General features: G+C 44.0%; 1 protein-coding gene across 3 annotated transcripts in view; it reads left to right on the top strand.

Annotated features, from left to right (window-relative positions):
• The window catches only part of LOC130199088 (kazrin-like), a 153,594-nt gene that overhangs the window by 19,647 nt on the left and 105,978 nt on the right, over positions 1-27,969 (top strand). For all 3 annotated transcript variants that reach the window (XM_056422300.1, XM_056422302.1, XM_056422301.1), the window contains one exon: positions 12,903-13,107. In XM_056422300.1, the coding sequence (XP_056278275.1) occupies positions 12,918-13,107 (190 nt within the window). In that variant the 5' untranslated portion in view covers positions 12,903-12,917. Of the gene's footprint in view, positions 1-12,902; positions 13,108-27,969 lie in introns of those variants that run through there.

The raw sequence follows: 27,969 nt of genomic DNA, 5'->3' as shown, positions 1-27,969 counted from the left end.
TTTCTGCTTTGCCCTTATCGTTGACCTTGAACTTTTAGATTCTGCTCTGGCACTAAATGATGCCGACAATTTTTCTCCAGGTTTCGACAGAAAAAAGCAAAAGAACGTCAAACCGCTCTGACGTCAGAATGCGTCACTGCCATGAAATATTCATTACGTGTGTGCATTCAGTTTAGAGTAAGAATAGCTTGAATATTTCAGTAGCACTCCATTGATCTGGGCTGTGAGTGTTGTTGAATATTGATCATTCACTGACTTGACTGAGCCGTACTGTGGGGAACTCTTCCTGCCCCTTTTCTGTCTTTTTGGGAAAAGTTAAAATGTGTCGTACACATAATTTCTTTTTTTCTGATTGAAGTTTATTTCCCGCTCTCAACATTTACAAGGAGGGCATATTTCTCCACCTTGTACTGTTTAACTCAGTTTATTTTATACTAAGTATAGGATTCCAGTTCTATCTATTTTACGCTCACTCTCTCCGTTAATTACACTGTAGTTACCTTTTAATTGTGTCTTCTCTCATTGGGATGCTCCCACGTGTTACCTTCTATCTGCTTTTGGCACAGTGAGAAAGGCCATTAATCATGTTAATCCTTCTGCCAGACCTCTCATGCACATGAATTACTCATATGCCTTTGAGGTCCACCTGTGAGTCTTGTCCCACTGATATGAATTAGGTAGAGTTGTGGGAACTATGCACAATAGCAACCTTGTATATTTTAGTGTAATAAAGAATGTGCTGATGCATGGCATGAAACCTTTTTACAACTAGATGTGAGATTGCATTTAACTTAAAACATAATTATAATTTGAGGATTAAAGAAATATAATTACTGTTTTTATTTTAATGCATAATTTAAATGCATATATAATTAGTCAATTTATGATTACTTTGTATCTATCATTATGTATTCATCCGTAATAAAAAATCTGGTGGCAGAATATTATCAAACTCAATCTGTAGCACATTATTTAATTAGATTAAGAATTTGGGCTGGATGTGGGTTAATCAGCAAGGAGAGTGAACCAACGTAACAGACGCCTGGTGGATGAGGAGGCAAGTGTTAGGTTGTAATAGTTTATTTTGATATTGCATATGTACAGAGAGGTCTTATGCTTTAAATTAATACATATAGAAAGATATTGTCATCGGAAATATTAGGGAGAATATTGGTATTGTTGTTAATGTGTTATGAAGCATCGGGGTAATGTTTACTCTATGTATATATCAATGGCAAGAAGTAATGTTATGTATGTGCATGGAGAATAGAATATACACTTTTATTAATCCCCAAGGGGAAATTAGTTCTCTGCATTTAACCCATCCTTAGTTATTAAGGAGCAGTGGGCTGCGGTGAAGCGCCCGGGGGTTCAGTGCCTTGCTCAAGGACACTTCGACTTGCAACTAATGGGGAGAGCGGGGATCGAACCCACAACCCTGCGGTTGCAGGACGGCCCTCTTACCCCACTGAGCTAAAGCCGCCCCCAATGTTAGTTTAGTATTTCAGAACGGTCGGAGCCGGTTGAAGCCTGTGAAAGTGACTTTAATGCTGACAATAATAGACAGGACTTTTATTGTGAAAATACTTGTTTAGTTACTCGACCGGAAGTGACGTTTTGACCCGGGGTTCAGTGACATTCGACCCCTCATTGTTCTAGCAGGACTTTGAACCAACGAGAAGGTGTTAAGGGTTTGACTAACCTTTGAGAGTAGGTGATTAGGCAACTAACACACGATGTACTGGGGAACTCGTCCCTTTTGTTCTGATGACCGGTTAGGCAGCAACACCTGTTTCCTTGGAACTTGTACCTGCGGAGCCTTCATCACCACGGAACCCACGATCGTGAGCTTTTGGTTATTTGTTAAACTTTCGTTTATACTCCTTGCTATTAAATACTGTTAAACTTGATTCATCGCATCCTAGTCCTGATTTCCATCGAGCGCGAGAGGCCCTATCACAACTCACTCTTTACAAGCAAAAAGAGATCAATAGAAAATCACCACAGATCAACTGTCATGACATGATCCTCAGATCCTGCAGTTTATGGGTGTCATCTAGGTTCTCAGCTTGAAACAAATATCTTTTGACTCTTGTGACATTGAAGGAGAGACGCATGCAGACGCCAACGCTCGCATACACACAGTAGGCGGGCTGAATGATTGACATGTTATTATTTACCTCACCTCGCGCCTCTACTCACTTCCCTTCTTGAAGACTCCATGTTTCCCGTTATAATTGACTTCACAGCGGTGCACACTGCGCTCGCTGAGTTCAATCATATTTTAATACACGGACTGGTAACAGCTGCGAGGCATCCTCAAACACTGGTGCTTCATCTCCCTAGTGGCGAAACTCACATTAGACTCGGCAATATTTCTTTTTTCATCACACTTTTGAGCTTATCTTTCACCACCTTCATCCGCTGTCCAAACCCAGCTGCAGAGTGCTGGAGGAGGCCGGGCCGTGTGCTGCTCTATCAGCCCGGGGTCAAACAGCAGTGACCTAGTATCCAACAAGGCAAAGACGGGAGTAATTACTTTTAGATTTGAACAGGGTACATTTGTAAGTAACCTTTTTATAGGGAGAGCTGTCAAAACAAAACGTGTACATTAACCTGTTCGCCACCATTCGCTTAGTGCAGTATTTGAGCCTGTGGACTCATTACTGTGGTTTGTTTGCATAAAAGAGATTCACTCGTATCCATGACAGCGTGTGTGTGTGTGTTCTCATAAAAACACGATATACAAACAAGGTGCTTTTTTGTATTGCTTATATTACATACACCTTGTTTTACTTTTCCTCCATTGTGAAAATTCTGCTTCTCTTTCTGACAATCAAAATAATATCTAAACTAGAACGGGCACTCGGTAGAGCGCATACCTTCGCATATCACAAGATTGGGCATTGAATTATGAACATTTTGCCATTAGTTGCATGCCAATTGGATAGAAATTGGTAAAAAGAAGATTTTGACCTTTTCATGACTTTGACCCGATCGATCCCAAAATCTAATCAAATGGTCCCCGGATAATAACCAATCATCCCACCAAATGTCATGCGATTCGGTTTAATACTTTTTTAATTTTGAGAGTAACACACATACAAATAAATAAATAAATATATATATAAATAAATAAATACACGGCGATCAAAACATAACCTTCCACATTTTCAATGCGAAGGTAATGATGTATTTCCAAAAAAAGTTCATGAAAATTGCTAATAATAGTTCCCTATTCATCATTCATGTTCAGTTACCAGTAAAATGAATGTGTTTTATTTATATATATTGATATATATATGTATTTAACAACCACGTGTACACTCTCACCAATGTTGGCATCAAGAAAATGGAGCAGAAACTTTATGAGAACTAATTCTCCCTTACAACAATGCATAAACACTTCACCTCCTACAGCACAGGTGCTGCTTTTGGCTTATCCTCCTTGGCTCTGGTTGTCATCACAAAGCACCCATAGGTTTCCATCTCCCATTGTTCCCATAATCAGCAATTAGTCTGCCGGTAAGCACTTAATGCTAATTTAATACTGGAGGTAATGAATTAATTGGCAAAGAGCTGCATATTTTGAAAAGTAGAAATAATGGAATGATTCCCATTTTGTTTTAGAGGCCGCTCTTCCCGTTCCTATAGATGATTATTGTCTCTTCTCTATAATCATTATGACAATGGGAGTCTACTTTAATTATGTTGCCAATTAATCAAGTGTAAACACAATTTGGTATTGATATAAATTGCATTAATTTGCAAAATGAAGTTCGGTCTGCTCCACCAGATCAACTCATTGGCACTGAGCTGAATCCAGGAATGAATATCCGTGTTTCTCATTAATTACCCAGACTGTGGCAGCCCGCCTAACATCTGAGGGCCACGAGCCGTTCAGACTGCTGGAACTGAAGTGATAACAAACGGTCTTTATTCCTCACCCATACCGATACCACACTGAAATTACAGTCCCGACATTGTCAGAAGGCATGACCCTAGGAGAACTATGACGTACGGGGCACTGTCGCGCCAGAAAAATAAATTCACTTTTTATTGCTTCTTTTTAGTAACTACAAGTCTGATTAAGTACACAGGTCAAAACAAATGCAAATCATAGCTCAACTCTTCTCAACAATTACCTTTGAAACGTGCTGCTGTGTAACACCTCTTCCTCTCATATTGTTACAGATAAAAGTAAGTCAATCAATTTGTTGGTACTTTTTCAATTCCATGTCGGTTGTTAAAGTGTTGTCATCCTCGTGCTGTGCCCTTTTTGAAGGAAAGTGGTTTTGAAATGATGCATCAAGCTGTCCAGCATCAACCTCCCTCCAGCTGCTTTCGATCCTCGGCACAGTGATGACGAATGCCGAGCAGAGGAGACGGGAGCTGCCGCTCAACCTGAGACACACAATTATTCTCTGCACTCGCACACAAAGACAGAGATACATACACACACACACATACACACAATTAACCACTCTAAAGTCAAACCGCACACACCTACGCAGGGATTGCAGCTCGGAACACTCACGGCATCAGACGTGCAACCACACACTCTCTTTCAGCGGGAAAAATTTACCATCTGTGAGCTTCAGGCCGCCAGCCAATGACATTGTTCGGGGCTCATTTTAACAGTCGTGAACTGAATTTTAAATCTTTGTTCAGCCGTCTCCAGCGTTTGGTCTTTGAAAAGCCGGTTTTGTTCTTGCTGTTTTGCAAACATCTGTGTGTGGATATGAAAAGAGCCGCTGTGATAGAACTCAGCCTCAGTCATTTCTCAGTAATCTTGACTAAAGTCATCGTTGAACACTTTTACAAAGGTGGTAAAACACACTTTCAGGCTAATGAGATTTTATTCTGATAGTGTATTTTATGAGGTTGAATTATCTGATTCACCAGATTGCTTCGTCTGCAAAAATATTTCATCGTCCTCTGAGTATATTACCTAGCGGTTTCAAATAAAGTATTTGTGGTTCCCGATCTCTGTTTAATATTTGGTATTCTTACTTAAAGGGTAAACATAAATCTCACTCATTGACACTTCTTTTTTTAGTGAGACTTTCAGGTTTCTGTAGCTTCTCTTTGCTCTTAATGTATTGTGCGTCTGCAACCGGCTTATACAGCCTGCAGTCGGTTAAATACACACATAATGACAGAATGACACTCAACAGATGACCTGCATATTGATAAAACTGACATGAAGCGTTGTTAAATAACCTGAAGAAGGTCTGTAACACAGCGTGATCACCATAGCTGAAAGGCGAGGACAATGTGAAGGAGTCTCTTTTTGTTCCATGATATATTTGAATAAAGGTACATTTATTTTATTAATCTATTTGTGTTTTTAAAATACATTTAGTGTCTAATATTTGTATGTGGTATTTGTCCTGTCAACAATTAAATATTTGTTATTATTATTGTAAACATGGTGTCATCCTGTAACTTTTTTAATGCATTTTTTGGATCCGCCATTCCTAGAAATGGGGAGGGAGAGGGGAGGGCATGCAGCATGGGGGCCGCCGCCTTAAGGATTCGGCTGTCATACATGCGGCGCTCACTCTACCAGGTGAGCTACCTGCCCTGCTACATGTACTTTTCATTGGGCACAACATGTCCTTCCATTTGTAACACAATCACAACCGTCAACGTCTTCATTGGAAGGAGATCGTTCACATCACTCAACCAGGTTCAGACGCACAAGCGCTTTTCTCTTTTGAGTGAGATCTTTGTTCCTTGTTTGTCTCCCTCAGAAGGAATGTGTATCTTCATTCCCCATCAAAGCCTGCAGACCGGTTCATGTCTGAGATTAGCCTTTCGCTTTCGCCACAGAGCCAGGTTTCATCTGGCCGTACGGCGTGCCCAAAACATGTTTGCCATCGCTTTCTGGATCTGCCTCACGCTGAGAACGTGGAAGGCGGAGGATGTGAGCGGGAGATTAGAGGAATTGGGAGAGTTGGGTTGCGGATACAAGACAGGCTATTCCAATAACACAGTCGCAGCCTGAAACTTCACACCCTGGTCAGACAGTTGGTTGACAAATTGATACGTTTTTCCTTTCTGTTTACCGGGCTGTGTATTTCATTTCTGAGCCGGCAGTGCTGACGGTGGCAAGCATAGCAGAGGCATCGATAATCTATTCACTGGGAGCATGTTCGCTGCTCAAGTTGCTCTTCTCAGCGAGGTTATTATAATTACAGAGTTTGTGAAAAACAAATGATAGGACAAGGGAACGGAAAATATTTAAAAAATGATCGAGTAAAAACTAACAAGTTGTGCTTCAGAGGTATAAAGCTACGTCCTGTCAGAGAAATTGGATCTTTTGTGTTGTAGATAAATATTCTTTTCATATTTATTTTTGGTTTATTTCATTTAATAAAGCCTAATAAACTGATATCGTAAGACTTTATAGTCAGTGTTAGCAGCTGAATAGATTTGATGCCAATATCTGGTCCCATCTTGGATCAATTTCAAGACGAGCAGGATGTGTTGAGCTCAGAGACCAAAAGATTTACCATGACTTATATTTTACCACCAGCTGATGTAATCAAGACAATCAAAGCTTTTACTAACTTCGCAAGTGGTGGATTACATCAGCTGTACATAACTAATATAATATATTTACTTTGACTAAAGGCCAAAATCAAAGTAGACAATAGTCTTGACAATGTTCTCTGCAAGCTGACGTAAGAACTCAACCAAAGATCTTGAGACAAAGAAACACAAATGTGCGGTTACAAGTTTGTGTTGAGCCGACTGCGTGTGCGTTAGTTGTCAGAACTTTGAAAACAAAAGCTGATTAGATTCAGTTATTGATTTGAAATGATTCAGAATCAACGCCTGGTTTCAAAGATGACCCATGCAATAGGAATTGAACAGCACGGACATATTATCGTCTTATAACGTTGTTAGGGTGAACGTGTAGCCGACATCCAGCAGATCTACAACAGCATTCATTTGAACTTGGACTCTAATATTTCACTCTCCCTTCTAGCTTGGTGGAAACAAACATCTGGCTCTTAAGCTGCCGACGGCTCCACCATGTGCACCACCTCATTGTTTCCCTTCTGTCAGGTTCTTGTGATGGGGTGAGGCTCAGGTGCAGAGTGACAGGCTGGACGCAATATAAACAACAACAAAAGCACTCTTTAATGAGGCAAAACAGTTTACAAAAAAACAAGGTCCAAACGGGGCAGGCAGGGTCAACAGGCAGAACCCGGAACACGGACAGGACGACAATCCGACAGCAGACAAGGGAAAGACTGACACAATATATAGGGGGGTAAACACAGGTGTATGACATCAGACAGTAACGAGACAAGAGTGGCTGAGGGCAGGTGCAGGGAATTAAACAATTAAGACAGAGAAGACACAGAGGAGACACAGGAGACACGGAACACAGGAGAAACAGAACAGGGTGTTACACCTTCAGAGATAAGGAACTGAAGTATGTCCTTCACAAGCACGTGGACAAGTCAGCAGCGCTCGGTTTGTGTCAGGACGGCGACCTGCACTTACACAACTGTCTGTAATCCCTTGGGGTTGGGCAGTCACAGCCATCTCTCTCTTCTCCAGCTGCTCAGTATTATCCATGTTCAGGAAGGGGAGGGTTGCAACTCCACTGATTAGTTCATTGAGCATAATTCGAGGTTTTTACAAGACTTGTGTCTGTTCTTCGTCTTGGTTTGACAGTTACTTGTTGCTCCCTCTTTGCAGAAAGAATCCGTTATACATAAATGAGAGAGTGCACTCTTTTATTGATTCATATGGAAAACTGTTTCTAAGAAATTGACACGAAGCAGCATGGCAAGCCATCCGTCTCGTCGATCAGCCTTTGGTTACAAACTCCTTTTTAAAGTTGGTCTTCTCTTCTTGACCAGACGATAATTATTCTTTAGAAAGTGTCATTTATTTTGTTTATCTCTTTCATTTAATGGTATTTTGATCATGTTTTGTTCACCCCTCAAGTTACTTATTTAACCCCAAAACAGACTTGCTTCATTATTAAAATGTTATACAATGAACCGTAGCTTTAGAATTTAAATTAATCCAGTAAAACTGTTTTGTCTTCTTTCCTTCTGGAGACGAGATGTTAGTCATATACGGCATACGTTTACATCATTGAAACATCTCAATACTCTCTGTGGCTCTTTCTATGTCTCTTTTCCTCAATGCGCCCCGATACCCCCCCTGCCCCACTCACTGTGTGTTTATTTGTCCTCAGACTGTGCAGAGAGAGACTTTTTGGCTGAGCCTCGTTTTCCCTTAAGTTAAGATGATCTTGATAAGAGATCAAGATAGCGTTCAGCTCCAAAAAACAATTTCCTTACTCCTCTGGAGACATTACAACTATAGGAACACAAGCAACCCGAGAATGCTCATGAGCACCCTTTCCACCTCATTGGCGGGCCTTTCCAGATGCTTTCAATGAGCAGGTGATTTTGGTGCAGGCAATAAGTTCTGCATTGCAGAGGCTCAGTCTGAATAGCTAAATACAGAGTGTGGTGTCGGTATAGTCACATTGGAATGAGATGTTCTGCACAGCAGCGACACACAGCTGGAAGCCAAACTACTATGAATACAATGCAATCAAACAATACACATGTGATACTACTACTCGGAACTGCAGTAAGATAACACAACTACGATTTTTCCTTTGGGCAAATGACAATATTTCGGTATATTTAGGGTGTGTTAGTTTTTGTGCATAAGGGATAAGCAAACACTTTGGACAGTGACATTTGTATAAGTTTTCTGTCGAGTTCTTTTTCCCCCCTCACCGCAGCTGTATTCTGTTTCTATTGTTGCCAGGCAACAGATACCATCCCAGTGAATACTTGTGAGTCTTGACTGTTATTGCTTAGCAACACAATTGCACCCCTGTAAGTATAAACGGAAATAAACAAGGCTTAAAAACTACTGTACACAGACCTCAGCGCTGCAACTGTTTGCATGACGAGTTGAATGCGGCGCCGTGGCTCCGTGGCTCCATGGCTGCAGAGCACTGAGCCCCTCTGTTGGGTCTGCATTCAGATGCTAATCAAGCCCCACACACCCACTAATTACTGACCCTCAGTATGCCGGTGGGTCAAGACCCCAAGAGTCAAATTTACAACACCTGTTCACATGTTTGGAGCTAAACTCGCGATAAACCAGCAGCCAACAAATGAACAACTCCAAACCCACTTCTGTGATTTTGTTTTTCATCGTTTAGCTGCCGTTCCATTTGGCTTTCTGCTCTTATTGATACTTTTAGTTTTCATAAACACTCAGCATTATTACTGCTCCATTTCTTTCAACACACCTTACCTACAAATATGAAAACGCACCTCCTGGCACGAGTCTCATGTTTTACCACAAAGACCCCACGTTTCAATGCCTTTGTTCTAGGGCTGCAACTAACGATTATTAAAATAATTGTTTTATCTGTTGAATATTTTTACAATAATCGATGAATCGGATAAAAAAAAATAAAAACATACATTTCAACCCTCTATTCAAAAACAGAATTGATTGCTTTACTCACGTGAGTTTACTCGCCCGACTATTTGTGTTTTAATCGTGTCATTTGCGTCGGTGAGGGTGCGTGGCTTATCTTCGTTGCTTTTCTCCTTGGAAACAGTTATCATTTCCGCCATCCACCGCGGAAGAATTCACCACTATTTCTACGTTATACTTGTTGGACTGTCGGAGCATCTAACGCCCTCATGTTCGGGTTCATAACATCACCCGTAGGCGCGCACAGCTCGCAGCAGCAACCAGTTAGATTCACCAACAGCACGACGACAGTGATGACGGAGTTGCCTCAACGCTGATTGGCCTCAACGCTGATTTGGCTTCGCCAATAATGCATATGTGGTCTCCCTCTACCTCCGCTCTGCTCTTTTTTTAAGCATTATGGTCTTTCCTCTACCTCCGCTCTGCTCTTTTTTTTGTTGCTCTGTGCTCAACATTTTTTTTAATACTCAAACATCTCCGCGACTTGTTGAGTGGCGTAATAATCGCACGACGCAACGAATCGATAATTAAATTCGTTGCCGACTATTTTAATAATCGATTTTTTGCGATTTTACCGATGCGTCGTTGCAGCCCTACTTTGTTCATGTGATGCCGAAACATTCGATCTCGTCCTCGTCTTAGTTCACTTTTACAATTCACGGGCACCGCGCTGCTGACAGCTGAGGAGTCGATCCCGCTGGACATCAGGAGAGAAGGATCTACCGCTGAAGTACTCTGACTTGACACTCCACTGAGGCTGAGGGCACCAGAGCCGCCACCCAAACCACGTCTCCCCGCCTCCCGCTGTCTCCGGCCTCATGCTGCTGTCTGTTTCCATTATCATTCTCTACCTCATCACATTAGTTTGGGAAGTTTTTACAGTTTACAAATTACAATCTGCTGTTGCTCCTGCATGGCTCTTTAGTTAATGACTCCAGCAAAACAACTTAGGGGGCAGCCGGAGGTGAACCTGCATCCCAACATGCAGTGTGCAAGTTCACTGTCAGGATACATGCTCTTGAGAAAAGAGTTGACAGGGTAGGATATAAGATATATAGATGGACAAAAACAAATCCACTTACACGCTGAGATACCACAGCGTCTTAATTACCCGGAAGGGACCAATAGACTTTTATGACACCTTACAAGAGATGAATTTCATTAATGAACATCAAGTGACTTTGAGATTATTAGTCCCCTAGTGTGTGTGTAAATGAGTGTACTGCATGTGTGTGTCTGTGCCTGCCCTCCCATGTGACTAATGTATCATATGCAGCAGCAGGGTCGTCTATAAATAACAACACGATGTTCATTTACTGAGCAGGAGGGGTGACTTGTGTCTGTCAGATGGATGAACGGGGGGAGTGACTGTGTGTGTGTGTTTGTGCGCGTGTGTTTTGTTCCCCTTGTTTCCTCCTCTTGCTTACATACTGTCGCGGACAGTCGGTGAGGTTTTATTTGAGACCACAGTGTGTTCGACAATATTAAGCTCACACACACTCGGAGTGCCTGGGGCAACGGCAGCAGCACGCAGCGGTTGCTCGCTGCCCTGTGCCGTGCGGCGGCCGATCTGTGTTTCCCACATGCAGCATGGGTCGGGGACTCGGTTCAAAAGATAACGTCACAGCTGTACTGCTGACTGAGCTTTGACAGCCAAATGTCAGATTACAGCTGAGGAATGTCAGGTTGAGTTGCGGTGTCGGGTGTTGGGTGAGCAGTTTCCTCAGCCTCGGTGCTCGAAGACAAAGAAGCAGAGTACTTCATTATAAGTGCTTATTTTTAACAACCAACAATTAAGTCTACTGTCAAAACATCTCTCCTGGGCTGTGAGATTGGCTGCCGAGAGCATTCAGTAGCAGCAGTGTGTGTCCAGGAGAGCTGGGCTCAAGCCGCCTCGCTCCCTCACGCCTCATTTACACTAAATTGTTCGACTCGACACAACTCTTGATGCTTGACACTTTTGGTGCAGTCCATTTCTCTCCCCCCCCGTTTTTAACGAGACATTAGCTGGATTTGTCATCGGCAACCAAACCGTTTATACTTTGTACGATGTAGTTTCCTGGGCTGCTATTTAAAACAAATCGGTGTTGTGTGAATAAAACAATGGATGTTACCGTTGCTGTTTGAATATGTCGTGTTTGTACAAAGTCACGCTCGTGATGATTCTCCGACCAGTCAGTGAGCTGGAGTGTTTGAATTCTAACTTTTAGGGTCGGTTCAGCTCGCTACTCGGCTCAAGTAGTACAACAAACAAGGCCCGGGTTCCATCTCCAGCTTTTGTTTCCAGAAAAACAAAAAAGAACGATCCTAAGCGAGTTGAGTTGAATCGTGCCATCTTGAGTGTAAATGTGGGATATGTGTACTTTAACTAGACAGTTAATTACTACCAGTTCTATGGGTAATGGTGTGAAAAATAATTAATAATAAAAACTATTATAAATGAATTCAAAAAATATATATATTTAATTACTTTAGCAACTGTGCTCAATGTGCTCAGAAATGACCATGCTAAATTCCAAGGTTAAAAAATAAATAAAAAACTACCCCAAACATCATTTGTATAATAATGAGCCTTTTTTAGTTTTGATCACGATAATCTTGACTGCAATCATTTTTGATAGTCGTTTAGTACATAACGTTAGAAAAAACGACATTGGCTTGCTCGCTGTGATAGTGTGAAGACAGCTTTGTTTGCGTAATTATTGTTGTTTTCTGTCCACAACTGCTTCTTTGTCAACCTAATGACTTCCTTCCCGTTGTCAATGAGTTCATGGAGGGATGCAGCGTACACAGAGCAGAGAAGAGGAAAGGCTGCAGCGTCTCACTGAAGTCGGTGTTCACAGGCTGAGGGAAACGTCTTCTGCCGGTTCGGTCAAACACACACTCCCTGAACCTTCTATCTCCTGAAGACAGCTGTGCTGAGGACCTCTGACTTACATGTGCTTATATGGTTTAGCTCACCCCACCCCCCCCTCGAATTTCTCTGCAAATGGTACAGTCCATTTAAAAAGGTGCTTGTCATCTCTCAATGCTCTGTGTCCTTTCAACAGTCAGCTGCAGGGAGCACATTTCACAGGGGCAGTGCTGGCTCTCTAACACACACACACACACTCTCATGCTGTTACCGAACTCTCAGTCACACGCACAGGCATGCGCTCACACTGACACTCACACCACACATACACCAGCTCCAAAGATACCCTTTTCTCCTGAGCTGGATGCCTCTCTTCAAAGGAAAGGACAAACTGCCTCGAGGATTTAACTTGGCTTTCTTATGAAAAGGGAGAGAGAACTGACAGAAAAGGAGAAAGAGGAAGGATTAATTTGAGGACACCTTACTTCACAGGAGATGCACAACTTGTCAGCATGACACCGTGTCTGGATTCCCCTCTCCTCCTCAGGCAAAAATCCTGAAAATGATGGATGACAACAAGCAGTTGGCTCAGCGCATCGATGGGGCCATTCAGTCCGCCAGCCAGGAGGTGACCAACCTGCGGTCAGAGCTGAGCGCCACCAGCCGCAGACTGGCCGAACTGGGGGCGAGCGACTCTGCCGGCGTGCTCGAGACCCTGCAGCAAAACCACAACGGTAGGAGAGTCGCTCGAAGTGAGTAGGCTGTGTGCCGAGGAGCTGTGAACATGTGCGGAAGGATGTGTCCACTCTGATGCCGCTGTGTGCGATCCCGATGTGTGTGTGCTTCACACGTAACGGGAGAGAGAGCGAGTTGAAAAGACTCCGTCCTCGGGAGTAAGTGCATTGAGAGTCAGCAAGTGAGTGGATGAGTTCGACAAAAGAGGTGAGGGGTTTCTGGTGGCTTGTCCACTCTCAGTTCTCCAACAAATCCTCTCTCATGTTGAATAATTAACCTCCTGAACCTTTAAGAAGGGGGGTAGCGCTGCTCCTTGGTGAGGGCAGAGTGGGTAAAGTTACAACCTCTTTTCACCCTGGGGCACACTCGGTCGGCTCGTTCATTCTGCGCTCCTTTAACTGGGCTAGGGATCCGTGTCTCTTGAGGAGGAAGGGAAAAGGGGGCTGGTTTTAGGGTTGCTGTGGGTTACTGTTACCGAGCGCCATTTGAATGGCTGCCCAGTACGTAGAATGCTCTGTGTGTGTGTGTGTGTGTGTGTGTAGCTGTCTGTATATCCTGTGTGCTGCAGCTGCTCTGTTTGCCCTTTTTCAACTTTTTCAAAACTCAGCGTGACGTGTGGATCGGTAACCGATGTGTTTTTACATTTTTTTTAAATGGTTTATTAAATAAGGGACAGTGCACATTGATAAAAACATTGCAATAAATGTGCCGGTTAGCCAAGAGGCTATTTTTCATCTGGAGTCCCAATGTTGCTGATGTGTGGTGATGTGTGGTTTTGTGTTTGTGTACAAGAGCCCGAGCGGCTGCATTAGCATGTGTGCCCGTGCCGTCACGTCCTCTCACACTGTTTCCATCGCAGTCAGCCGGTCCAGCGAGCTGTCCGATAGGATACGTTCCATCTTGGCTTTGGCAGCGCTTGGCTTTGAAACCACATATCTGTCAGATACTTCTGAGATCACGCTCAATAAAAGGTCTGCTCTATTTTCTCTCTTACATTCACAAGGAAAAATGTGTTGGCTAACTCTCCCTTCACATGACACACAGTCATATCGTCCTCATTTGACCTCGAGTGGTTTTAAAAGATGAACGCAGGCTGCCTCACACGCCCGGGAGAGTTTGGTCATGTGTCAGCATTGTTTTCAATGAACTGCCCCTGTCGCTTTGTTTTTTCAGTTCTTTCTTTCTGCGTGTGTGTGTGTGTGTGTGTGTGTGTACCTTGCGGTATCCCTTTAACCCTGATGCCCGCTCACACCCCTGCTGTTTCCATAGCAGTGTGTGTGTCGGTGTGAGTGACGACAAGCATTCCTCTGGGAGGGTTTGAGCACTGATGTCATCGTCCCTTGTCGCTGCGTCTCTGCTCAGCTGAAATAATGCCAGAGATGTGCATGTTTACTGGTGTCATTTTCATCTCGAGACAAGAGTCATAAAACTCTCATACAAACCACATCTACACAGCAGGAGCTTCAGAAAAAAACACATTGTAACTGGTCCATTCTTCAAATGCTGATACTCATTAAATAGGCTGAGCTGATCTGTAGATCTCTCTGAAGATGGAATTTATCAGGCACAGTTGTCCAGAAATCCAGCGCTCCCGTGTGTCCTATTGATACTGAAGGTGATGGTTGCTGATTCCCGCCTTTTCGTGGCTTGTATATCTTCCCACTGTCATTGTGTCTATGTCAACACGTCTTTTTGTTTAGTTCTCCGCTTCACGCCCACCTCTCACTGTCGGTTTGATCCCCCTTCCTCTGCTCCTCTGTTCTTTACAAGCATGGGGTGTATAATAGAAACAGCTGGGGAGAGGGGGAATAGGTAATTTATTACCCGTGGCTGTGTTGGGAAGGGAGGTGTGTGCTAAGGGTCGCTGGTTCCTTGCGCAGCCGGCAGAGTGGGAGTCCCGAGGGAAGCTGTGCTGGGGGTGCTACCTGGCACTTTAGTACCAGCAGCAATAACCTTGCTGGCAGGCTGGCTTACCTTGATTGCATTTCTACTGCCTGGGGGGTTTTCGTGTGCATGTTACATTCATCCAAGCAAGTGCAAAAGTTAGTAATAAATGGCAGTACTTTGTGTATTAATGTATATTCTCTGGTGGTGCATGGCATATGCTTGTTTTTAAAAGACACACATCATACACTGCAAAAATTAAAATCTAAGTAAGATGAAATATCTCAAATTAAGGCAATCTATGCTTGTTTTTTGACTGACAAGATATTTCTTCTTACAAGGCAGTTTTCATGTTGGAGCATTTCACTTGTTTTAAGTGTTTTAGTCCTTAATTATCTTAATAAGGTATTAAAACTTGTTAATGAGATGTTATTACTTGTTTTGAGCAAGTTAACGCTTGAAACAAGAATTGACATAATCATAAGGCGGTTTGGTCAACACTGACAAGTACAGAACTGCTTTGTTAGTCAGACTTTCTTATTTCAAGCTTCCCATTCTTTCCATCTCTTTACAAATTAAAAACAGATACAAACTCAATGGAGTTTATTGTTTTGGTGTCAATATTAAAACACAGCGGAGCAATTATGTATTCCTAGACCAAATACAGAACACAATTGTATATAATAGACATATCTGGGGAAAACACTGTCATTTGAACTGTTGTGCAATTGCCTCCACATCTCTTTCTCTCTCACACATTCGACACCTTGTCCTCTGAGCTCACTGCTATCCTCATGTGGCAGTTCATGCGCTTGCCCCTGGAATTGCATTTAGCTTTGCTGTGGCACTATGGGGCTGCTTATATAGAGAAATGCTGAGCGGCCATGAAACTGGCTCAAAACGTATGCCTGAGACGTTTTCATTTTCTCTTTTGTGTCTGGGAAAGAATGTGACGTTAGGTTCCTCTATGGAATTTGAAAGAATGACTGAGGAGCCCGTTCTAGCACTGCCATACATCATTGAGGTTCCAAGTGTTCAGCATTGGATGAAGTGGACATGAAGCTGTTTATTCAAATTGCAGATTTAGAATGATGTTGTTAACGGCCAGTTTCATAAAGATGCATACATCTGCAGTCTCCGATTTATATGTGACTCTCACAGTCAAACCACAATTCAGCACTCTAGATCCACTCTGGTCACCTTGATGAAATATGGCACAAACAACAAAGAGCAAACTTCTGTGCTGTTAGTTTTTTCTTCTTATTCTATACAGTTTTTGTTGGTGTATGCAGAGTGTAAGAGATGGTGACCTCCCCAAAATACATGCAATATAAGGATTACTGTGGCCACAATAGAGTTGTCACGTCACCAAAAGTATAGCTTCGATACGATACCTTCCAGAATTATGATACCCGATACTTACATTACGATATCAGAATTTTATACACTACCATAAATACGATACAATACTGGTATATCTATAATAGTAATAAATAAAACATCTGTATGGTTCCCTTTTTTACCAGCTTGTTCCTGCCCAGCTTTTGAAACATTTAACAAATGGCATTTATATTAGTATGTAGCCAAAGCACTCCCACATTTCACTTCCAAAAAGCCGAGGACGGTCGGCAAAAGCTCCGGCACCTGACGCCACGCCTCCTGCACTTGATGCCATGTCTCCCCAGCGATCACTCGCTGTGACAGAGCGCTGCCTGTTGCGTGTGTGTGCTGGGAAGCCCCGCCCCCTTGCAGCCGATGCGTGCAGACAGCATGACGGGGAGCGGGACAGTGAGTGCGCTCTGATCGCGCACTATTTTCATGAAGTATCAATACTAACAATATGCAAAATGATTTAGTTTTTAACGTGCAAGTACCGCGTTACCGTGTTAGTATCGATACACTGTGCAACATTCGGCCATAATTCAACAAAACATACGTTATTTTACTCTCAATGTTATCACGTGGTGTGGATTACTGCATATATTATTGCGTCAACACCAAGGGGATGCATTTATATCCGAACCTCATCAAAAGGTTGTACACGATGTCTGTGTAATCATTTGTGATGATTAAAAATACAAAAATACATGAATCTTTAAGCAGGGGTTATCCAGGAGTTTAAGAATGAGTGAGGCCTATTATATAATTTGGCTTGGAGGATTTGCTGTGTCTATACATCATTAATGAGCAGACAAGCTCTGCATGTTAAAATGCTCCTGAGACGATAGCTGTGTGCTTCTCTGTGATTTTGGTCACCAAAAGCCTCCTTGGTCATTGACACTAGATATTAAACAGGATTAAGAATATCGGGAGGCTATTTGTGTGAAAAGTATCTCCATTAGAGTCGAAGAGACGAGCAAAGTGGACACGACACGACTACTCATGCTTTTAATAATATGAGAGGAGCAGCGAATATCCGCCTCCTCGCTGTAGTCGTAACTAGCAGCTGTAAAACCGCGACAGACATGTCCAATGACCCTCTGTTTTACACATGGCCTGTTCCAAGCATCGGCTTCCTCGGTATTTCTCCTCAGGTAACATGGCATTTGAGTAGAATTGCTCTGCTCTGTGATTGCAATGTATGTACGTGCGTTCAGATCATCTCTGCTTAGTGGGGCGACCATCATTCTGTGCCCAACATTAACATTCAGTTGTCAGTATATTAGAGTGACACTACTCGCACAGTAACGGCTTCATCGACGTCGAGAAGAGTTTGGACATTTGTATCCCTGCATTGTGCAGCATTCACACCGGGAGAGACCGACACCTGTGACGTGAACTCCTGATTCCCACGAACACGATCATAATATGTATATACAGCTCTTACTTAAGATATAGTGATCAGTTTTGTTCGACTACTAGGTCCTTGAACACCCACAGCATCTCAGTGCTACTATCTGTCTGCTGAGCTGCTTTTAACATTTAATTTACAAGTTGATATACATTAAATACAACTGTTTTAGACTCACCATTAATTCCTAATTCAAATATATGAAATAAGGACTGGATTTGCATAATTTTGAAAGAGACTTTTATATTTCAGCTATCGGAAAATGTCAACAGGCTCTCGTATAATGTGCTACCCTCTTCAATTAGAATAATGTATGCAAAAAGCAGTCTCCAGTATGAATTTCTCCTGTGTTGCTTCAAAGGTCACTTCTCTTATAAGAGTACCATTTGAGTGCTTTTACTTTATACTGCACTCATGATTATGAATACACACCAATAGCCCTGGAAATATCATATTATATGAGTACCTCAAATATTTGATACATGAAAACATGTTTGGGTTTCATGCTGTGCATTTTATTTAAATCTTTAACTTTCTGAACACATCTCCAGATGCCAAAACTCTGAACATTTGATCCCTGCCTTTGATGCATCAAGTCCCAGGGCAAACTATCATTGTCTGATTTATGGTTAAGTTGTCGGCCTGTTGAAATCTAAGCAGTCATTGAAGTGGAGAATATCTTCACAATTATCACAGGTTTGGCCAAGAAAAGCATTGTCTGCCCTCTTTTGTCTGCTTCGACGGGGTCTGGAAAACCTGACATTTTGCAACATGCCGCTCCCTTCATACCCGTGTACACTCCCCTTTCATTGATGTGATGCAGAGGGATAGGTGTAAAGCTGCTGCCACTCAAAGAGGCATTAGGTGTAGAGTGGCAGCTGGTGACTGAAAAACAGAGAAACAAAAAGACATGAGAGATATAACGGGGCTAATGCAGTCATAAAGGCTGCAATGAATTATCTCAAGCTGTGAAAATGGCACCAAATCTCATTAATGTGTTTTTTTTAGATGGAGATGGCTTTTGAGTCCTTCTCTGGATATGGCAATCAGAAACTTAATGACTTGTGTGAGGCAAAATGATCGTCCTCTTCAGGTTTCATGTTTATGGCACGTTTTATTGACCTTTATTTTACTAAGCTGCTCAACAGATGGTTACTCATCAAAGCAGTCTTGTAAAGTGCAACACAAATTATGAATGCCGCAATTGCCGTCGGAAAATGTCCTTTCAGCCCCTCTGCTGGCGTCGACTGCAGTAACTTTCCTAATTAATCCCAAGTTTAGAAGGAATTGCCATCCACATAAGGTTGTATTTCAAACTGAACGACCCGTGTCGGTATAATTAATAAGGCTGAAACCCCGAACATGTGGTCGAAGGTTGTAATTACTTGCCAATAAAGCATGTTAATGATGAGTGATGCAGTCTGTAACTATACGCTTAAAGGTCATTCATTTACATCCACATGTCGTCTGGAGGTGAGTGAGAAACCTGTGAATTAGATTGATGACCACGTTGTGTAATGTTCATACATCATGTGCTGCCTCTTATGTGTGCACCATATCCTGGGTGTGTATTCACAGTGCACACACACACACACACACACACACACATTATTGAGCAGAGGGGCTATCATCAGGCCTTGACACACCAACAGTGGCTTTGTTTGACACTTCAATTCAAATACTAATGAACTTGCACCCCTACTACCACACACAAACGTCTTGTATGTTCTCTGAAGAGACAATTTGATGCCCTTGCTAGCATTTGGGGAGGTCAGGTCAGAAGTGCATCTTTGGTGTTTTGGGTTGGCCTCAGTTTGCATTCATGCGTTTGAGTGGCTCTCTGCTATGTACATTGCTGTTGTCCCCTGTCCTTCAGCTTGTTTATCCTGGAAACTGATGCGAACAACGCTCTCGCGCACGGCGGCAGATGGCGAGTGTGCTCGGTAATCGGTGACATTGCACATATTCACATGCCATGAAGTGCAATTGCTGAGCTGTTTCATGCAAAACTGTGGAAGTAGAGAGCCAGAGAGAGTGGACAAAGTGCTTTAGCACAGCATCAATGTTTTGTTTTTTTCAAAGAGATCTGCTGTATTCTGTCCGTGACGGTGATCGTCCGCTGCAATGGATCGTGCACCATGTGGATAGACTACTGTGAACAATGATTAAAACTCATTTATTTGATGGAAAGCTTCATTAGTGGGTGGTGGTAGGTGGTGGGCACCATTGTTTTTATACTGCATCCACTAAGATCCCCATTACTCTCCAGATGGCCTTCATTTCATGTTTGCCACAGGGCCCAGCTCATTTAGAACAAACGTGTTCCTCCAGAAAGTGTTGGGTGAGAATCATTCGTAACCGTATTCTTGCCAGTGATAGTGATTCTAAAGCAAATGTCATGAGAAATGAGACAAGCCGTAACTAAGTATCAAGTATGTCTGTCCTAGGATAGACTTCGGTGTAGAAATCTGCACAGTAGAAGCTGATAGGTCTGCTCGGTTGCCCCAGAGAATGGCTCCTAATATCCTGAGATAGGAGATGAGGAAAGCGTGCACTCGCCCGACACAGAGGCCCCCTAGTGGTTTGATCGATTTGATGTGATGGAGACCGGGGAGGAGGGAGTCCTCTTTGGGGCTTCCTGTGATTGTCTCTGCAATTATTCACAATGAGGTGCGGTGAGACGCTCGGCTGTGGCAGGAGCAGTGATGACGAGACATGACATGATCTCTGTTCAGCTCACATTTCTGGAAGTGGTAGATTGAGACGCTGTGAGTTTTGCCTATTTCTGTCCTGTGTTCCATTCCTGCGAGGCGGATGCTGGAGTGTTTGATCATTCCAAAGAGCTGTGGCACTCTGCGGAGATGGTGCGACGCGTGACGTCATCCGTACACTTTATTTCTTCGGAGATCTACAGTAGAATGTCGAATGTGGTATTATGTTTTTAAAAATAGACTTTATTTGATTGTTTGGTTTAATAATTGTTTTATTCCTGTGGGACATCAAAAGACATTACTAAGCATGAAATGTAAATGTTCGGCGCAGTATATCACTGTACCATGAATCAAATAATGGACTTGTTTGTTCATTCGTATGCTGAGTCATGCTCATCTTCTTCTACTTCGACAACAGAGTGTTATTTTTAGATCTTAGCCGGGGGGTACATGGTGTGTGCAACCCAAGATGATTCGGGTATTTTGGCTGTCAGTTTAGCCGAATAGAATTACTGCATAGCTCTGCAGAGGCATTGCTTTGCCTCGGAGCATTTTCAGACATATGGACCAGTCCTGGGTCGGATTTCTCCTCACCCACATCCCAATGCAACCGGTTGGGAGCGAATAGAGTGGGACTTCGTATCAGAGATTCCGTAAAGCCTTCACTCATGTGTCAAACGGTTTCCACCAGCTCACAAGGACCAGTCAAGGGAGCTGCTAAGGTGTTACGAAATATGTCTTGAAGTAGCAACATTGCTCTTGGAAAAGGGTGCAGGCTGTTTTGGTCTCTGGCTAAACCAAAGACAATCAATGCTTAAAGACGAGGATCAGTGGGAGTGTCGTGGTAGTGATGCACAGCAGACACTAACGTAGCTACTCCAGTCGTAAACACTCCCCTCCACAAGTTGTGTTTGACATGCTGAATGAAGACCTGAAATCATGTTGATGTCGTTTCTTTAATATCAGCACTAAACAGGTCGGCGATTGGGTGGTTTTAGCTTTAAATCAGTCATTGTTGAGTTAAATGGTTACAAGAGAGCTTTTAGGATAGTCGATGTCTGGTCGCACTTTCTTGGTCACATTTTAGGCCCGATGTCTTTAAGAATTGTGTCACTCTTTCTCTTTGGCTGTGACCACATTGGACACCTAATTGGCTGCTGTCAGTGTTGCTAGTGACATCATCATCATCATTGTTATTGCAATGCAACACACGGTTTGATCACTAGCAAGCTATACAAGTTGCTTCAGCTAGCTGAGTTAAAGTAACAAAAGAGACAACAAATGCCTCAAGAAAGTTAGGGATTGCTTGATTTGATTTTGGATGAAAAGTACGTTTGTTGAAACAAGATGTGGGATGACTGAGAAGAGAGTTCCTTCACCGTTTCATCACCTTTCCAACAGCTGCCGAGGTAAGGCCTGCTTTAAAGTTACCACATGATAGATTGAAGCTAAGTTTGAGACATTTTCTACTTCGAAATCCCCGGAGCTTACCCATAATGCAATGTGTCCTTTGTTTGGAAGAGACACAATATTGACAGAAACGCATAAATTGGCAAAGGCACAGATTCACAAAGCCACTCTTCTTTCTTATCTAATGCTTGTCATCTTACCTAATTCTTTCTCTTTTATTTATTTATATTTAATTATCACATCAACAATCAACATATACAGACCTAATGCTGTTTGTTCAAGTCCGTCAGTCAGAGCTGGCTGTTGTGAATTTGAGTTCAGCCTCCGATTGTCCCTCTATCAGCATGCAGGCTGTCTAGCCAGCTGGTGCCTACTGAGATGGAGAGGCAGATTGGCCAAGCCTGAATGTCACAGTGGGGGCAGGTGGGCCCCGTCCTCAGGTACTGTAATGCCCACTGGCACAGACGGGGCCGCCTAAGAGCCACATGATGGTATAACGGGTCGTGTGATGGAGAAGAGAGGGAGGCATCTTGAGCCACGCTCATGCCAACATGGACACATTGGACGAAGCCACCGGTGGGGAGCAAAGGCCGAGCCAGTGTGAGGCTGACGGGAAGAGGACTGGCACCGTGGGTGGAGAGTGGGAGGGATGAGGGTGCTGGAGAGCAGATGTGTGTGTCATCACAACCCTGGCATCATGCTGAAGGAGAGGAAGCATTACTTATGCTAATAGACGTAAACAGACAGATATGTGGTTGTGTGTGTGTGTGAGAGGACCTATAACCAAAGAAGATACTGCCGAGGGTGCTATTTTCTCACGTACACAATGTCTGTCTGGGGAGAGTTTTCATTCTCTCCCTCATTAGAGTTGTCACGTGTCATAAACCAAATGGTTTCCTATTACCTAGTATGAAGAATGACTTGAAAGTCATATTTTATCTGCTGATGCATTTGCCCGTAGACTTTCCTGCAGTCTCAGGTTATCTGCAGTGTTAGTTCCATCAGAATAACAGACCACACAGTGAACACTGTTGCCTGAAAGTAGCGGAAGTGTTATCTTAACATTACTAGAGAATCATGATTGTCGAAGTAAATTGGAAACTCCGAACTGCTTAAATTGGATGCTGTTTAATTATTAGTTATTAAATTGTACATATATAATGGGCAAAACTGTCATGTCATGGTGACATGCAAAAATATAAATTGGGGTCAAAGCTAAACGACATATTTATACTCTTTCTGTTGTAAATTCCTCCTCTTAATTATTATTTTGTGAAAGATTTCTTCCAAGAAGGTCTACAGGGCGTTCCATGATAAATGCCATATTAGAATATTAAACAGTGTTAACGGGCAGTAGAAATATGCTACTGTCGGTTACCACTGTTTAATATTCTGAAGCGTTCTACTTAGATTTCAGAAGAGGCAAACAATATAATGGCTGGTAGAATTGTTCAGTGACCTGCCACACTGGCAGGTGAGGAAACAACTTAACTTCAGACCCTGCACAGATGACTCTCAAGTGTGGACTTTGTTGGTAAAAAACCTGTGACTCACTTATGGTTCAGTTATTACCAGGCAATTAAGAATTTAAATTCACTTATCGTACAAGCAAAAACAGGTGACTAACAGTCAATCAAATTTCAGTTGTGCAATGCGCTTCTTGCATCATTACGCCAGACTATCAGAGATTAACAAGCCGAAGCAACATTTCTCATCTCCACTAAAGCACTTGCATATCTGTCCCCGTTCTGGGGATTAATACAAATGTTTCTTCTGAGTTTGCAATACTTTTAATGTTTCTTCTGTAATTTGTGTTCATTCAAACTGCTTTAGTTGCTTGACCTAATATATATTAATACTAGAGCTTGGTAGTCACGTGGGCAGGTAAGAAGCTGGACTTGCCCACACTTAATGATATGCCCTGTCATCATCTTTCATTGTATTGATCGGGATAATACTGCAATCACCGACTCTGTAGTTTGCTGTCATTTTATTATGTAATGAAAACATTAAATGGTAACTAAAAAGATCAATAATGTGTTGGAAGCGATCGGCGATCTCTCTGTAATGTTAATTGTATTCAACTGCCATTTGATTATCTGAACTACTGGTGCGAGGCAGCGTCTCGTGATGCAGGCAATGAATGGCCTCAAAGACACAACAAGCAAGGGTGTTGGTTTAGGATCGATGCATCATTGAGCCCACATGACCCTTAACTGTGGACCACATGACCTCTAAACTGAGGGTGTGATGTCCCAGTCATTAGAAAGTGTTCAATGTGTCGCCGGGCCTGTTTAGGGCCCATTGAATTTTTTATCAATAGGTAGCTCGGCAGATGCCCGATCGATGGTCAGGGGAAAAGGACCAAAAGAGTCACTCTACCAAATGTTTATTGTGTCGGCATTCACCTTCTCCTTTTCATCCAGTGTTTACTAGCCCCAGGCCGACTGAAAAAGATGGAAATGTGTTCTCGTTTTTTTTAATGTTCTCAGTCATTTATGATATATTTGAGACGATGGACATTTTAACTTTATTGCTGATGTTGTTTTTTTGTCTTCTTGATTTTCTTTCCTTTTATGCTGCCTGGGGCGGTCGTGGCTCAGTGGGTAGTGTGTGCTCCTTTAACTAGAAGGTTGGCAGTTTGATCCCTGGCTCCTACTGTTTGCACGTCAGCGAGTCCTTTAGCAAGACACACGTTTTACTTTACAGTAGCTCACTGCTCCTAAATGCTTAGGTTGGGTTAAATTCTAGAGGTCACATTTGAGCTTTCTCGGTTTTTGTAAACAATGACTCACCTGATGTAGCTTTTCCATTGGCCGCATGTCTCAGGTGGCATTCTCATCTATTTTGCAAGGGCACCATTGCTGCATCCTGTGCTTTGTGCCACCAAAGAAGATTATAATTGGTTTAAAGAAATACAAACAAGCCAAAGCTTCTTTTTTTTTTATCCCTATACCAGAATTATAATGTGTGGAGCCAGACCTTGCTTTAGTGCTGACACAGCGCTGTGGATGGCCTGGACTCTCAAATGCGATACTATGCCTGAACTAGTGTTGCATTTCCTTGGTTGCAGACAGACATTCATGAAGCTGAACATTAATTGCTTTCACATCAAGCCCATGAACATGTTTCTGACCGAAAGAAGCCTCTACAATGTTGTGGCAAGTTGTATTTGTATTTTAGAAGTTGGTTCTTATCTGAGACATACCAAAGAGACAGGTACCGCCAGCTGCTGTCAGTCGAGAAGACGTCATGGCACTCCATCTCTCGAGCGAAGAGGCCTTGTATGTATTTCCCATCTAAACAAGGAGAGTTCAGCCAGGGTTCAAAAGGAAGTTGAGTGGGAGAGCGAGATGTTTCCCTCTCTGTCAGTTACTCCTCTGGCAAGAGAAGGGTTTGGTAACTGAGGCAATCTGTCAGATATTCACCACTTTCTGACCTCAACTCTTTTGATTTTAATGACATTTTAACCTACATGATTATCTATCATGGATTGATTGACAGAATGACCAAACATTCAAATCAGGAGACAGTGGGACTCAACGTTGACTCCTATTGGCCACCACCCCAACTAAAGATGTATTTATCTTTCTTAAAAATAAACCTATTAGTAAGGGTTTTCTGACCACTGGAAAGCCAACAAACAGGGGTTGTACTTGTATGAACGTGTAAGGACCATTATGCTGGCCAACCATTACCATGCTGAAGTAGTTCTGATGGAGATACCTAATGAACCCAATTGAAACTGAAAAAGGTGATGCGTTTATAGCTGTCGGACCTTAAATGCACCGGTCAGTTCATAGGTTAACTGCTGTAGAAAAGTCCTTATCTCAATAGGCATTCTTAATTAGGGTACAAATTAGTTGTTTAGTTAGAGCACCATAGCATCATGTTGATGGTATGTGGCTGTCTATGTTTTTGCAAGAATATCCCAAAGATTGATGTCTGTGTGTAACGCACTGAGTCTATTAGATTTTAAATCTTTTCGATCATCAAACATCTTGGCTCGCGTTCTACAACCCATTATCAGACTATTTGTCACGGCTACGTCCCAGGTAGCGAGGTGCAGGAGCTCATGCGCAGAGGAATTTGAGGAGTCCGTGTAGATTTAACAAAAGGCGCTCTTTAATGAGGCAAAAACTCCCACATGAAAACCAACAAAGTCCAAAAAGGGGCAGGCAGAGGAGTCCAGGGTCAGGGCAGGCAGGCAGGGTCGAAACAGGCAGGATCAGGTAAACACAGGACGACAGAAAAAAGACAACAATCCAGCAACAGACAAGGGAAAGAGCGGCACAATATATAGGGGGGAAAACAGGTGTACGACAGGGAAACAGGTGTATGACATGAGACATTAACGAGACGTGTGGCTGAGGGCAGGTGCAGGGAATGACACAATCAAGGAGACACAGTAGACACAGAGAAGACAGAGTACACACAGAACCTTACAGGACCCCCCCCCTCAAGGGACGGATTCCAGACGTCCCAGGAGATCAACAAGGGTGGGTGGAGGGGAGCCGGAGGACGGCCATCAGGCGAAAGGATGCGCTGGATCGGGCGGAGGACAGGAATGGGGAGCGAGGGGACCGGGCTCAGGAGAGGAAGTCAAGGGTACTGGGGTCTGGGGATGGGAGCTCTGTTGGACTGGGACCAGGCGATGAGCCAAGGGACCTGAAGCCAGACGGGACGGGTCACAAGGAACCGGGGCTGGATGGGACCGGTTACGGGTAACCGGGGCTGGATGGGACGGACACGGGAACCGGGGCTGGATGGGAAGGCGAGGGAACACGGGAACCTGGGACCAACCGGGACGGAGATGGGATGGGGAGAACCGGGGCCGGGCGGGATGGAGGCAGAACACCGGGGACCGGAACATCAGGGACTGGAACCGGCGGCGGAACACCGGGGACTGGAACCGGCACATCGGGGACTGGAACCGGCGAACACCGGGACCGAACATCGGGACTGGAACCGGCGGAACACCGGGGACGGAACATCGGGACGGAACTGAACACCGGGACCCGAACATCGGGGCCTGGAACCGGCGGCAGAACACCGGGACGGAACATCGGGACTGGAACCGCGGCGGAACATCGGGACTGGAACCTCGGGGACTGGAACCGCGGCGAACAGGGACTGGAACCGAACGTCGGGGACTGGATCCGGCGACGGAACACCGGGGACCGGAACATCAGGGACTAGAACCGGAACATCGGGGACTGGAACATCGGGGACTGGAACCGGCGACGGTACACCGGGGACTGGAACCGGCGGCGGACCATCAGACTAGACCCGCGACGAAACACCGGGGACTGGAGCCAGACGGGACGGCAACGGGATACGGGGAAGTGAAGCCGGCCAGGGGGGAATCTGGACTCGGGGAAGTAGGACCAGCAGGGACGGAGACGGGATCGGGGGTACTGCCGGAACCTGTGGCACGGAGGCTGCAGCAGGACCCGTTGTGGGCTGCCATGGTGGAAAGACCAATGGTGGGTAGTACGGCTGCATAGACTTGGGCTTATAGACTGGCGGGTTGCCGGACGGTGGGGGCTGGTAGACAGGCTGGTAGACTGATGGGTAGCCGGGCTGCTGGGGCTTGGCGGCGACGGCTGGAACTGCCGGGGCCTGCGGCACGGAGGCTGCAGCGGGAACCGTTGTGGGCTGCCATGGTGGAAAGACCAATGGTGGGTAGTACGGCTGCATAGACTTGGGCTTGTAGACTGATGGGTAGCCGGGCTGCTGGGGCTTGGCGGCGACGGCGGGAACAGGCAGGGGCTGCGACTCGGGACCGCGACTATGTGACAGGTCCGCCACCATAGCCTCCCAGGTCAGCAGACCGCTGAGAAATTGTTCGATCTTGCTGGCCCGAGAGCAGTTCGAGTCCAGTGTCCCTCCTGGTGTCCGGAGAGCCGCGAACATGGCGGCGTCTTCTGCTGAGCTCGATTTGGCTGGATTGTTCTGTCACGGCTACGTCCCAGGTAGCGAGGTGCAGGAGCTCATGCGCAGAGGAATTTGAGGAGTCCGTGTAGATTTAACAAAAGGCGCTCTTTAATGAGGCAAAAACTCCCACACGAAAACCAACAAAG

The sequence above is a fragment of the Pseudoliparis swirei genome, chromosome 9 (assembly GCF_029220125.1).
Source record: "Pseudoliparis swirei isolate HS2019 ecotype Mariana Trench chromosome 9, NWPU_hadal_v1, whole genome shotgun sequence".
Classification (NCBI taxonomy): domain Eukaryota; kingdom Metazoa; phylum Chordata; class Actinopteri; order Perciformes; family Liparidae; genus Pseudoliparis; species Pseudoliparis swirei.
This window is presented reverse-complemented; position numbering and strand designations above follow the sequence as displayed.